This window comes from Amblyomma maculatum, chromosome 3 (genome assembly GCF_055883805.1).
Source record: "Amblyomma maculatum isolate TAMU_Amacu chromosome 3, ASM5588380v1, whole genome shotgun sequence".
Lineage (NCBI taxonomy): Eukaryota > Metazoa > Arthropoda > Arachnida > Ixodida > Ixodidae > Amblyomma > Amblyomma maculatum.
The window spans coordinates 214,467,415-214,482,145 of record NC_139346.1 but is presented as its reverse complement, the minus strand read 5'-3'; the positions used below and the strand labels follow the sequence as shown (position 1 = coordinate 214,482,145).

Sequence of the window (14,731 nt, the reverse complement as noted above, 5' to 3'; positions counted from 1 at the left end):
CACCTATGTAGATTGCACCATAATGAACTTTTCGGAAGCAAACCTCTCGCATATGTCTTACTGTCGTATAATAGCCAGAAATAGAAGCTGTCCTTCCCTTATGCAACTAATTACAAAAGGATAATTGTACCCCTCGCTTGTTTGTTCTCTGTTTTGTAGCAAAGCAGGCAATTCGATCTGCGTTACGCCCTTACTATATATTTTCAAAGTGGAAATTATCGAATCTTCCATGAACCGAAACGGCCATTTTTGCACAATGCATAAAAAGTAAGGAACGACCGCGTACTGTCCACTTACAGGGCTCTGAGAGAGGACAGCAGAAGATAGGCCCAAGCAACAATGACACACAGAATCATTGTCGGTATGTTGTACAGCATCCAGGACGCAAAAGAAACTTCAGTGGAACTCGGAAACATTCTGCAAGAAAGTGACGACCTTAAGTTAACAAATCAAAACCGCAAACAAATTACTTCTCTCATCATTGGTGAGCAAGAGAGAAATAATAACCAACTAAAACATAGCCTAAAATTCTGCAGCAGCCTAGGACTGGACCAGGCTGGTAGTATAGGTAAACTATTTTAAATTTTGTCCAAATTTCACATCCTTTGGAATGGCTTGAGCGTGACAGTAGTACCATAAGAAAGCAGCAAGCGTTCAATCGCAGAAATCAGAATGTAGAGAGTCTTCACGCCGAAGGTAGTCATCACCACTCCCCGCGCGTAGCGTGGTGAACCACTGGCTGTGATATGTAACCATGACCAGACCACAAATGATACATTTCACTTGAAAGCCGTAGCTACATAACCGAACAACAAACACTAATTCCAGAGGATAATACTGACCTGTAATGAGAAATTGATAATAACTTCTTCCCCAAAAGCGGTCGCATTTGAAGGGAGAGCAATGAGTGTGTCGTGGTTATAGACGCAATGTAAACAATCTTCTGATGATCGATATTGCTTCGATGTTTTCTGAGAGTCCACCCTTATTAACTGAAGTCGGAAATTTCGTCATTTCTAAAAGCATCGCTTAAGTTGCATTCGCATATGTCACTTTGCGTCTGCTAAAATGTTTCACCCTGGTGATCTGCCCAAAATCAAATCTTATTAAGCACCTAGTCCGGATCCTACAATTATCGCACTTTCAAAATTGGGGAATGTTTCCCTATTGCATGAAGTAATACCTACTCGTCAATAAGGTCCTTGAGAACTAAGTTTGGGCCAGTGCCGATAGGTGACCCCGTACTGCCGATGTTGGCTGCGTACGCCACTGACAGCAGCATCGTCGTCAGCAGTGCCTTCTGGTGACTCTGGCTGGTGCTGTGGGGCGAAGGAGAAAAATATGTAAACAAAAAAGCCAACCTTTTTGTGTTGGCAGCAATGTTATCAAGTAGAAAGGCGCTGCAAAATAAGAAACAGGGACACGATATAATATACACGTAGACGACAGGCCAGCGCTGAACTACAAACTGAATATTTATTGAAATGCAGTCCACAATTTATACAACCAAAGCCATCATGCGTCCGCTTATAAAATACACGCAGAATAAGCCATCTAGAACCAGCAGAACAACCGAAACCTTGATCACTGGAGGCGAAAAATAAGCACTCAACTCGAAGCCACTATCACCATCATCAGCCTGCCTACACGTACTGCAAGGCAAGGTGTAGGCCAACAATCATTCAACTAATCTCTTCCTGTGCTAGCTGCATTTACTAGACCGCTGCAACCTTTTCAACCTCATCTGCCCGCCTTACTTTCGTCGCCCCCATCTACGCTTTCCTTCCTTTGAGGCACAGGTCGGGCAAATGTAGGCAGCGGGCTATCTAGCAAACGTCGTATATAACCAGCGTTTCGGAGAACTCCCTTCAAAAAATTTCGAGAGCACTGTGACAATACACTGCAGAAATGCAAAAGCCTAAGCATTGCTGGCGCGCACGGCGCATCACGTTTGCTCTAATTATCATTATCAACTAAATGCGCCATTATTATCATTGCTAATTTCATAATTGTCATTAACGCTAACTGCAGCGTCGTTGTCGCCGCTGATATCATTTTCAAGGTAGACAAAGATAATTATGATGTGCGTTTCTCAATCCCGGGCATGGCGCCGTGTCACCAGCGGAAAGCAATCAGGTTGAAAGTCATTTTCATCATAAGTGTCCTTCAGTTGCAGCATCATTCTGCTAAAATGGAGTCTAGGTGGAACAACAGGTTCAGCGTTGCGATCCAAAATGCGTGTCTTCCACAAGCTATGAAGTCCAATAAGGAAAAACATGTTATATGATTCGTAATCAGATTGTGTAACAGCAAGATGCCGCACACTGTACGAATTTAGAACAAGGTCTTTCTTTAGAGTTCTTAGCACATCCCAAAAAAAGAATTGCGTCTTTGCAATTAATGAAACAGTGCTCAATTGTTTCGGGCACATCACACAGACGGCAGTTTACAGAAGATACAAAAATATTTTTTCTATGGAGCCATGTGTTAACAGGTAGAGCTTCGGTGTGTAATTTAAAGAAAAATGTTTTCGTGCAAGGAGAAATCTGCATTTTGCGCACCCTTTTTATTTTTGCCTGCCTTTTAAAAAGTTGTGTCTTCTGTTGTGCATCTACGCAATGGCTGAAGGAATTGTAAATAGTCTGTGTACATAACCCTTTCTGTATAATAAATACCATGTCAGAAAAAAAATAAGAAAATCCCGGGCATGGCGCGGTTGGTTAAAGCGCTCAGCCGAGGATCCAAGGGATGGAAGTTCGATTCATGGTGGAAAAGGTATTTTTTATTTTTCTGATTACCTCATTTGATTGACAGCTATGTGTGACCGGACGAACGAACGCCGAAAGTGCGAGTCGTTCAAGGTTTTCGTCTTAAAAAGTCGAAGGGACAGAACAGCGCGGATGCCAGGAAAGCAAATAACGCACGCCATTGAATACCACCAAAAGCTGTCTTTATAACCTCTTGCTGGATACGTAGCGCGAAAGTGCGTTTTAAAAACTGGTTGTGAAAGGTATCTTAACTTTCTTTTGCTCACTAAGGAGACAGCGTACAATTTGAACATGGCTGAGCTTGTCCGTATAAAGGACAATAGTGGGTTATTATAGATTTCAAGCAAGCTGTTTAAATTTGTGGCTGACCTCGAAGAGTCATTCACAACATGAGCCACAACATGAGTCAATCAACAGCCTTTAAGAGCAGCACTCTAATAGCGTGCTTGATGTTTTGGACCTTGTTAAGCAAAAGCAGCAAAACGAGCTCGGATGCCGAGAGCATGCTCAAACCATAGCTGCAGAAATAACTGTATTTTACCTAACAACTGGTCTGCGTTTCTTAACGAAGAGCATTAATTGAGCCAGCGACAGCAGGCGGCGTGCAGGCGTCAAAGCACCTTAAATTGAGTAGGTGCTGAACGAGTCAATGGCAGGGAAATTGTGAAGTTTTGCCAACATAATTTTTTTCTTGTCATCATTTCTGCACTGAAGTTAGTTGTAAATAAAGTTTCATGTGGTGTTCATGAGTATATAGCTGTGATATCATTTTATAATTATTACTATATCAAAAACAACACCAAACCTCACATCATAGCGGTAAATACATCATAATTGCAAGCGCATTGAGCTAAATATACAATATATGAGCTCAAAATGCCGCATAAAATTTAGCTTAAACGGTTTACTTCTCAAAGCGTGTGAATAATAAATGGATGTGGGTATACACTGCAAAATGACATTGCTTGAGAGTCTTGATTTTTAAACCACAGTAATGGGGGCGCAAGTAATTTGCTCTGCATGTCACGCTGACAGCTTGTCGTTCTCGACGGAGTTTCGCGCCAAAAAAATCCCTCTGCAAGTCGGAGTTTAACCGCCGATGTGGCAATAGGAATGTTGTATCTTTGCTTAATTATTATAGACGTGGTTTTCGGATACGCGTTTTAATCCTTAACAAAGCTGGTCACAGTAACTTAGAGGCCGGTAACAGAAATAAGGAATAAATTTGCGATTCTAATTTGTAAATCAGATGAAAAACGCAAGATAACAGATAAACTTTCAAAATTCCGGGAATTCCTGGGCCGGTTAATATTTTTAGTGGCGCCATCTCATGGCGTCAGTTAGAAAATGGTTAGCCTGCGCCTCGCCGCTCGGGCCACTTAAAGTGTTCTGGTACACTATAGTCAGCAATAATGTAGACGGTCATCTTGCAGACAACTCAAAGAAAAACAAGAAATGTGGATGCGAGCCTGCTCGGGATCCTGAATGCGATTTTCAGTGTGTCTTTGTTCCATGAGTCAGAGATAAGGGCACGTGCTAAAGACGTGCGTCAGAGGGAAATGATCGAAGCGTGGCTGATTTGTAGAGTTGTGGAATGGTGCATTAGTACGCCATCAGTTTCTTGATCCCCAAGACCGAAATTGCCTTTTTGGATAACGGCGCCAAATAACTAACCTTTACTGACACTGCCGTCGCCCATTTCACTGACTGTGCCATTGTCTGGTGGGTGTATGTTATTTTTGTTGTTCTCGCTCTTGTTTGTTGTTATGACTGCTAAGAGTTTTATTCTCTGTCATTCTGCTTTTGCAATGGCAATCTGACTCTACTTTTTATAAGATTTTTTGATTAATATATCTGTACTTCGCTGCTTATGCATATGCCTCGAGTTGAGTGCTTCTTTTTCGCCTCCAGTGATAAATATATTGGTTGTTTAGCTGATGCTGGATAGCTCTTCATACGTGTATTTGATAACTGTACGCGTTATGATTTTGGTTGCATAAACTGTGGTAGGTATTTCAACAAATATTCAATTGGTAGTTCAGCGCTTGCCCTGTTGTCTATGTGTCTTCTCTTGTGTCCCTGTTTCTTATGTGCTGCCCTTTTCTACAATGAATAACCAACTTGCTAGCACCAACCTATGTTTCAAAGAAACCTGAAAAAAGCGACTACTTCATATTCATGTCTGGGCAGAGCTTTTGCAGTATGAAGCTTTTTTAATATCCAGCTGTGCACCAGACTAGTATTAGCTGTCGCATTAATCCGCAAACACATAGTGTACGAGGAAACTCCGATAGCAAACAAAGCCCTAGGCGTTTTATTCATCAGCACTGCGTCTGAATATGTCAAATGTGGCACCGTCTGCCGCAGTCACTGCGACTCAACAAATAACCGCACTGCCCAAAAGTGATAACTTGTGATAACGCAAGGACAGCCACGATCGAAGAGCGCTTGAGACTAGGTATTCTTCACACAAAACAGGGTCCACAACCCAATTTTGTAAGCATTTCAACCCAGGGAAATATAGCCCCTGGCCAGAGTAAATCTTATGCCCATTGTATCACCGATGGGTACTCAGCGGCATTGGAGATTATCGAACTCCGTACGTCTGGCTTGCTACCCTTGTATGCACCACATCGTGAACTGAAAGTTCATATTCTAAATTTCAAAGAGGTCAATATAGGAAAAAAAAAACACAGCAGGCAGAATGCTACTATCACGTATTTTCTTTATCGCTCACGCTAACCTTCGTCAAATTCAGGGCGCACCAATAAGCTAAAACTCGAACCGTACTCAGAACTTGAAACTGTACGTTGTAGTATATTTCTTGTACAAACCGTAAACTTATTGTATAGGTGCTGTTATTTGCAGTTATACTTTGTGAACGCTAACAGATAATCCTTCAAGATACAGAAGATTCTTTCACTTCGAATGGGCTGATTGTTATGCCTTCGTGGCAGAAAACTAGTTCAGAAACATGGGAAGCAGCAGCGTGTACCAGTGGTGGTGTTCGCCCTGAACCATCTTTATTGCGATGGTTCAGGGCGTAGAATGATGTAGAAACTTGACTGAACCGAGCTACAGGAAAATGAAACATCTTTTGTTTACCTACTTGTCCGTTTTGTGGCTAGTACTATAGAGTTCTTATGCAAATCAGGTACTTACTCCGTCATTTTTAAACGTTCATTCGTATTAACTTAGAGTTTTTCTTTCTTTGTGCGAGGAACTCATTCGTTTTGAATTTTAAAGTTTATACCCCCCTTAATACTGTGCAAGCGCAGCGGGCTTTCACTGAATCAAATATTAATTATAAATGCAAATAATATTTGCAGTTACATTTAATCCTTACACTTATGGGCCAGGAAACGTAAAAACATTCAGTATAGTTCATTACAGGTTGTCTAGAGAAGCAGCGAAACATATGTAGTTACAAGGTGGATACATCTATTTTCGCGGGTTTAAATTAAGCTACGCGTAAACTTGCCACTGACCTTGAAAGCTTACGCCGAGGTCCGGTAGCCTTGGCACTGTTCAGGCATTCGTTGATATTACCTGAAATAGACCCGCAATGAATAAATTCTCGATTGCGTCTGTAGTTGCATTTGCAAGACACCTTAAAACAACCCGTTTACCATGGTTTAAATTAAGCGAATAAACCATTCCGCTCACGGCTAAGCTCAAGAAATGTGGCGTCATTTTAACGTCCGTAGTCCTTAAACACTGATGAGGTAGAGAGCAATAATATGCAAGTGTGATACAAGGTGACCTAAGGCCCCTAGAGCTTCAAGACGCACTCGCACTACTTTGTCAGTTTAGAATACAATTTCGGCACACAGCCATATTTCAGAGCAATGCAGGAAACATATTTTCACATTAGCGATTATTATATCTTTATAAAGTCCTCACCTGAGTAAAACTAGCGACCATTTAAAAAGAAAAATAGCATTCAGTGAAGAAAGAAATCGTAATGAAACGAGAGAAATAAATGCGACTTCACCAAGAGCTGTGCAAACAAGAGGAGCTCGGGCATGGCCGGTTTCGAGGGATTACGCGCACTCTGCCTCGAGGCCGGCTGTGGCTTTTGCAGACTTTTTCGGCCTTGAATGGTATACATAGCACTCTATTAAGAGTGCGCTATTTTACTTAATTGCACTGTACCAGCAGACTAGTGTTCCAGCCTAACGTGATAACATTCCCAGAAGCCACGCGAAAGTGTTCAGGTTTTTCGTGGGGCATCGCACCTTCCTCGTCGTCCTCAAAGGAACACGAAGTCGTCTGCACAAGGTCGACGACTGCGATCACGATCGGCGCCATAATTGAAGTTGAAGCCGTGTTTGGGATCCACACGGACAGTGCCATTGTCACCAACATGAATCCTAGAAGGAGTCTGAAAACATGACGGGGAAACTCGCGGGGCTTAAAAATACGGCATGCCGACTGTTATACTTTTATACTCCTGCAAACTTAGTAGCTGGCAAATACGCTACGAGACGTCTACATCAGTTTTTCTAAACAAACATTATTATGAAAAACAAAGAACCATTAGATTGAACAAATTGTTTACGTCGTTCCCTTATCACAATAACGCGTTACTCAAACACAAGTGATGTAATACCTTAAGCGGCTCAATCAGTCTAGCAAAATCTCGACAGTCCGTTTCCCATTACGGTGATATTAAGAGCTTCCCTACTTTGAGCGCATTTCTTTTTTCCTGTGGCGTACTTTTGCACTTCTAAGTCACATATAGAACAAGAGTATGCTCATAGTCAACAATCGATGCAGTACATATCCTCCTACAAGCTTTCATAAAATAGTTTTAAGGCACTTTTGTTTTGTCTGAATATGTTAAATACTATTTGTTAAGATATTACTTTTGCCAGTCAGTCTAAGTACGTATTTGTTTTATTACATTTACCAAGAACATGTCATTCAGAAGACATGCATTTATAAATGTCGTAAGCTCATGCATTGTTCGCCTGGGTAACATCTACAATAAAAAAAAAACGAAAAATTTGCTACGAGAAAGCTGCAGCGAATGAAGGTACAGAAAGCCCAGTGACCGATACGAATCGTCTCACGTTCAAAGAAAAAAAGCACTGCTGATGCATTTACCTGAGGTTGCTTGTACCTATCGCGAGTAAGGATTTCAACGCTATCCTTTTATGAAGATTGCTCGTCTCAACGGCTCCGGCCATGACAAGAGAGCACAGCATGACCATGCCGATTTCCTGTAAAAGCGTGATCCACTTTGATATTAGGTGCATTTTCCTTCATCGGTTAACAAGCTACTTTATTGTATGCCCAGAATCGTGATCTGCATGAAAGTTAACTTCAAGCAGCAAGCTAAGTAAGGAAACGCTGTGCGGGTTTAAGAGAATATGTGAAACTAAACCACCTGGCTGGCGCTGCAGAAAAGATAGCGAATGTTCCCCTCTAAAACTGCTCAACTTACACGATAGGCATCATTGCAGAGCGGTGGTTAGAACTAGAGTTAGTTTTATTTTATTTTAAAAGCTATTTTCTTTTCACCGCAAAGGTAAACAGAGAAGTTAGTTATCAAACATTTTTGTTATAGATTGTCCATATGCTGACAGTACAAACACTATTGACAAAAGCGGCCACCCCATTTCTCTCGGTCTATTGCGAAAGATTTCATCTCAATATGTCAGTTTTCACAACGACATGCGGGTCTGGTAGATGTCTTACAGTGCGCAAAAAATGTGGGCAGAAGTGGCGTGATAGAGATATGCAAAATTACTAACACTATTTGATTATACAAATAGACAATAAGATAACTACTGGACTAAGGGCGGGACACATCATTGCAACAAGTGACTGATTACTTTCATTAGAGACAAAGTGGATACTACGGCAAGAAATTGACGCTGGGGGGGGGGGGGGGGGGGTGACACAGAACATGGCAGTGCCGAGTATAGAAAATTTGCTGCTGCAACTTTAGTCCAGTGAGTACAGGAGTGGAAAAATTGGAAGCATCAGAAGTGCTTCGTAATTTGACATGTCATGATGACAGTAATGAAGCTAGGTAAACATATTTGGAGATTTGCGCGGGCAAATACAGAAACAAAATGCCGCCTATATATGCGGCCAGCGCAGCCAGTGTGCACATGATGCTCACATTGAGGTAGAAAGCGGCCACTTTCTGTGAGTTGAGGATGCCGAAAAACGGAAAGAGGAAGACGGGCATGAGCGCCGTGGCTGCCAGCGGAATGGCCTCTGCCGACCAGTAGAAAGCCATCCAGAGGAGGATGTAGGCGCACCATCCGGCCTGCGTTCCCAGATTACACGGGTAAAAAGCCAAGTTCCAAAAGTGTTTAAAGTGATTTCAGCACGGCTCGGCTGTCCCGTCGGCTAAATGTTAACTTCATAAAATATGAGGTAATAAGAAAACAACTGTCCCGCTTTGCGACACGCTCGAATAAATTACGGAGCATGCCGTCAAATTTGAGCAGTGCTGTTCCCATCTAGACGCAAATACAACTTATTTGATGCTTCTTCATAACAACAGGAGGCGCATCAACTCAGTAGCATTTCATAACTTGGCATGCATTGCCAGGCAACGTACTCAGCCTGATTATGAGTGGCGAATGAAGCACTCATAACTAGAAAAACGTATTTTCCTGTTTGATACATCAGTACCTTAGTACCGTCACATCAGCCTGTCAATGTCAAGAAAGCAAGGTGCAATCCTGTCCACGGCGGGAGAATTTTTATGGAGGCTAACCGAAAGGCGCCCATGTGCAGTGCGGTGCCAGTGCATGTTAAAGAACCGCTGGTGGCCGATATTTACGAAGACCTTCAATATGGCATCTGTCATAGCCTGAGTCACTTTGGGATGTAAAACCTCACAAACCAAACCAACATTAGCCTGTCAGTGTGACGCGGGTTTCACGCCTTTTTACAAAAACTATGCAATCGTCGTGAAAGAGTTTTCCTAACCATGCCTAATGAAGTAATCTCAGGTACTCTCTTTATGCCAAGTGTCACATACGGTAAGAAAAACACTGCTTTCGACAGCCTGAAAGGCGGACTTTGTGCCTCAAAGAAACGAAATAAATGGTCACTAGCAGCAGCAACACGACCATCAACGGTTGATTTTAAGGATATTTTTTATATCCTTAAGTCCAAATGACAGAAGTATGCTACGCTTGCGGTTGCTTACCTCGTGAAATAAGTAATAACAAGTGGCAAACGAAAAGCGAACGTATACCTTCCCTTGGACATATGTGGCCACTGGAAGTAGCAGTAAAGGCACGCCAATGATGTACAGCAGTCTCCAGGATTTTCCTAGTACCCTGGTGCTGAGAGACATTTTGGCAGAGAGTTTAACTGCAAAGAATAAATTCGCGTTTACCACAAAGTTAATTGAAAAAGTTCATAAAGGCCTCAGTCCCGATGTCGCACAGTGCCAAAATAGCGACCACTTCATCGCTTAGAATTCCTGAGGAGAAAAGAGGAGCACAGTATAAAACCTGGATCAACAAGAGGTGTTCTAAGAATTGGGCGAGTATAATATTCGCCTCGAACTAATAAAAATTATTCTCTTACTACGAAGCTTTTCAGAAGGCTGTGCTGCTTTCCTTTGTAGTCGTTACCGTTGCTTTACTGTGAATGCTTAGAGTAATTACTCCGTTATTACCATGAGAACTACCGTTGATTATGGCTGTCGAGCTCACAGCACGAGAGATAAGCAAAAGTAGTGCCGTCTGTTTGATTTTTTTTTTATCTGAAACGCTGTTACGTTATTGCATATCTAGAAAGGGAAAGTAGACCTTCGGAAAGTGTCCCGTACATGCCCCAAAATGAATACAGCACTTCAAAGCAGAAAAAGATCGAGATAATAAAAAGGGCAAGAGCTCTCGCAGGCTTGATGCTCCGGATAAGCGACATTCAAAATGCGATTCCCAGACATTTGTTTTCCAAAACAGAGCAACATGTAAGTGGTTTTACACTATGGCTTTTTAAGCAGCATTAAAGAGCCCTCTTCCTCTGTCGTTTCAGGCAAAATACTTGTCTGGTGTCAGGTCGTTAAGGGCGAACCAAGACCGAATTTGATTTCTTTCGTCGCAAGTAGACAAGCAACTACGTAACCAAGCGGCACATATCCCTGCCATTAGGAGCGATAACTTCCAACCGCCACAGATAGCCGTGGTATACGTACGAACAGTGCTCTCGATTTCCACGGCAGGTAGTGAAGCCCATTCTTGCAGTCATCACCCTTGGCGTGACCGGACTGTGCGACGGCTTTACGCTTACCGTCTGGGTCCAAGGTTATGGAAAATTGCACGTTATTGGAGCAACGCCAGAATGAAGACAACCCTGTGTTATCATTAAGTGCCCCTCTGCGTCACACGGGGATCTTTATGGATGGCAGTAAAGCGCTGAAGCTTTTGCTGTGAGAAAGAGTAAATATGAAGATAAAATAGGCGCAACTCTTCTGCGGTAGGAAAATGTAGAGCAGGGTTCTTTTTTTTTTCATATATAGGTGAGTCTAGCCATTTCCCTACGTCATTTCATTTCATTTATTTCCTCCGAGAGTCATTCGACGTTACAGAATAGAGTGGGTAGTACAAACACAAACAAATATAAAAAAGGAACACAAGTGTGCTCGACACGTGAACGAAGATGATTAAATACAGCAGAATTGAAGCCTTCTGATGCGGTGATGGACACGACGGAGGCGGGAAAGTTCGTCTGAGCATGCCACTACATCACTACAAATTACATCCTGGCTTCTTTACTCGGCGACAGTCCTCTAGCTCTAGGACATTTCTAGGCATTTAGTAATCTGCACAAAGCAAAACATCAATGACTGATGGCAGAACAATGGACGAGAATAATGCCTTTTCATCGATGGTAGCCTGCATTAGTTCCATGAAGACAGTTAGCATTCATTCATTTAAAGCCCAAAATGACGCTGTCAATGCTTCCACTGTACATACTTTGAAACAAGCTATTTAACTGTTCAACAAAACAAGTTGATGCTGCCATTTGTAGGAAAACAAACAGCAGAAATGAATACATTCTCCGTTTTTATTTGCTTTGTTGTTTACTTCAGGCATTTAATAAGTCTGCCGAGTGGAAAAATTATGCACCCCACAAATCATTATCGGAAGACGCACAATAAGGCAAATACAGAAAAAAAAATTACATTTGCTCATATTTTTGGCGTTCACATTTGTGGACACCGCCCTCGAATCTGCTACCTCATGGCAGTGCAGCATGACGTTAGAGAAGATAATTTTTTATATCAAGGAAATTTGTCTGTCCCGGCCCGTTCATCCTGAGGTGTATGCACTTTCGCGTTTGTCCATAATATATATATTTCCGCATGAGAAAGGGGTCCTATGCGCCAGCCCATTTTTGCAATTACTGAGTTTGACTGCATTCAACACTGTGCACTGTCGATTGTCATATTTGGAAGAGGCGGGCCCCAGCAACTTGTTGACTGCAGCGGACACTTTCAGAACTTACATCTCGGCGGAGAACATCACCTGCACATTGTATCGCACTGCAGTCTTCTTCAGTCGATGTCAGACACCGTGCAGATACGAGATGCACGCGACCTTGTGTGCCTCCTGGAGCGCCCGAGGTCTAGGTGATGTCTCTCAGGTTTCTGAAGAATCTTTCCGCCAACTGCGTTACATTCTTCACAGGAAAGACTTGCGAGGTCAAACCACCTGACCGCTCAAACCCTCATCGATCCAGCATGGTCATGATATTTTGAGGACTGTCGACACGTACGACAACGCTAACCTATTCTTGGGCAGTCTGAATGTTGCGAAATGTACGAAAGAATCTCCGGCGCCCTTTGCTGAATACATTCAAGATCTCTAGCCAACCTCAACACAAGGTCTCGAAATCGTATGTGCCCATCTGTTGGCAACTGAAATGTGAGCCCTTGGCTGTTTCTTTAAGGATATTTAGCATGTCGGACGCCATCATAATACTGATCGGCTATCTGATGAATACAAGGTAATCATCGAGGGGGTAAGCAAAAACGACCCCGGAAAAAACGTCCCCGGAAGATTCGGCCTCGGAAAAAAAATTACGAGACACTTTGCCGACTGAAGCGGTGAGAGGAGAAAGCCTGAGCAATGAGTATGAAACGGCTATGGACGGCTCGAAACATCTAACCAAAACTATTGGTTAGTGACAGTTAGCTATGACTTGCACTTTCTGAGTACTAGTTAATGTCTGGTTAGTGTTAAACACGCCTTAACTATTAAGTAATGGTTAGTGATAGTTACGATGACCTCCAAATGCATGGATTATAAAATGGGCATCTGCCTAACTATTTTATTATTAATCGTAAATTATCATGAAATTATCTTGAAAATGTCTTAAATCATGTTCAGATATCATCCAATTGCTATTGATTACGTATTGATTCAATTGTGATTGGCATATGCCCATATAAGGCATGCACCCGAAACGCGGACACATTTGCCAACGACAGTATGAGGCAATAAAGGCCTTCGCCTTAAAACGTCCCCGGAAGAAAAGGCCCCTGACGAAGCGGCTTAAGAGAGAAATTTTGTCCCCAAGGCGAAATTTTGTCCAGGGAATATAAACTTTCAAAAATCACTTGGCAAAAAAAAAAGAACAATTCATTGCATTCTGCACTGACTTTGATAATAGATGTAACCATTCTATGGGGTCTAGGTCCTCTGAATGCCTGATTAGTAGCCTTGAGTAACCGCTAACAAGAGAAAGCGCTACTGAAACACCCTTGCAGGTCTTTCAGTGACAAAGGTCAGCAGTTGCGGTGACCACAGTCCAAATTATCGGTGGTGATAGGGAAATTAAAATGACCAGCCTGAAGCACTATTCCCAGCGTCCACCTCCGAAGCCGACGGCCAAATACGAGGTAGCTATCGGAGAACCAGAACCAGAGCAGTGCAGGTCAAGGTATGAAATAGCAAACTTCTACTACAAGTAGACACTTCGATCAGTGACGCGTTGAAGCGCAGATATACACATATACGCAGATCCAGACACGCACTTACCCTTGGTCACTTCTTTCCGCTGCTATCATCTTTTTTGCGTTGTGAGTTTTTGTGATGCATGCCCCGCATGAGCATGCATCATTGCACCTCGCCATGTAGAATCACAGTCTACGTCTTTATAGCAAAATGAGGAGCTACAGCACGTGGAACGAAAAAACACATCGAGAAACAAAAACAAAAATTCAATTCAGGTTCAAGCTAAAAGCATAAAAAGAGATGTTAGGTCAAATAAGCAATTTGGGCTCAACGTCGTTAGTATCATGCTAATTCATGGTGTAAAATCTCACTTGCAGCCATTTTTCACACTATATTAGGCCAATGTAATCTAAGGTTTGACGGAACGCCGTCTGCTCTGGTAGTAGTATAGTTGAAAAATCTGTAGGGTCACTGACCACTTGTCAAAATAGATGGTTGACGTTTCGCTATCGGAGACACTTTCATGACACTTTCACTTTAGGCCAAACACCTTTTTTCGAAGCAATTCATCCTTGAGAAGCCGTGCCCCAGGCCAGGCGAAAAATTGTCCTCCCGCTTGGGGACATTTTCTCCTAGTTAGTAAAAATAAAAAATTAGTTCTTTTTTTTTTTTTTTCGGGGACGTTTGTTCCGGGGTGGTTTTCAGCCATCAATATACCTGAATAAAACTGCGACGAAATTTTTGAAATCGGCGTTGAGCGGAAGATGTGTAGAAAACAAACACGCCAGAATACGTCTTTTTTTTTTTCTAAAAATGGCATCTCTACATTTGTTCGTCTTGGCGCGCTGTCGGCTGCGTTGATGGAATGTGCGTAGCCCAGTCTCACACAACGGCTTGCTAACGACCTCGAAGTAAGCTCAGTTGACGGCTCGTTGCAACACCGATATAGACCTGTCATTGAACGTGCTGATTTCTCAGTCACAACAAGTTATAACAGGCTTATAATAAAACACTGGTCGCATT

General features: G+C 42.4%; 1 protein-coding gene across 4 annotated transcripts in view; it reads right to left on the bottom strand.

Moving 5' to 3' along the window:
- The window catches only part of LOC146197673 (Na(+)/citrate cotransporter-like), a 29,786-nt gene that overhangs the window by 13,310 nt on the left and 1,745 nt on the right, over positions 1-14,731 (bottom strand). The window contains exons 1-8 of one of the 4 annotated variants that reach the window (XM_084599585.1): positions 10,945-11,064; positions 9,994-10,112; positions 8,902-9,051; positions 7,878-7,993; positions 7,007-7,152; positions 6,257-6,317; positions 1,188-1,319; positions 298-417 (exon numbers count right to left, since the gene is read on the bottom strand). In XM_084599585.1, the coding sequence (XP_084455711.1) occupies positions 298-417; positions 1,188-1,319; positions 6,257-6,317; positions 7,007-7,152; positions 7,878-7,993; positions 8,902-9,051; positions 9,994-10,095 (827 nt within the window). In that variant the 5' untranslated portion in view covers positions 10,096-10,112; positions 10,945-11,064. Of the gene's footprint in view, positions 1-297; positions 418-1,187; positions 1,320-6,256; positions 6,318-7,006; positions 7,153-7,877; positions 7,994-8,901; positions 9,052-9,993; positions 10,113-10,944; positions 11,065-14,731 lie in introns of those variants that run through there. The other 3 variants (XM_084599584.1, XM_084599587.1, XM_084599586.1) reach the window with 3 other exon arrangements.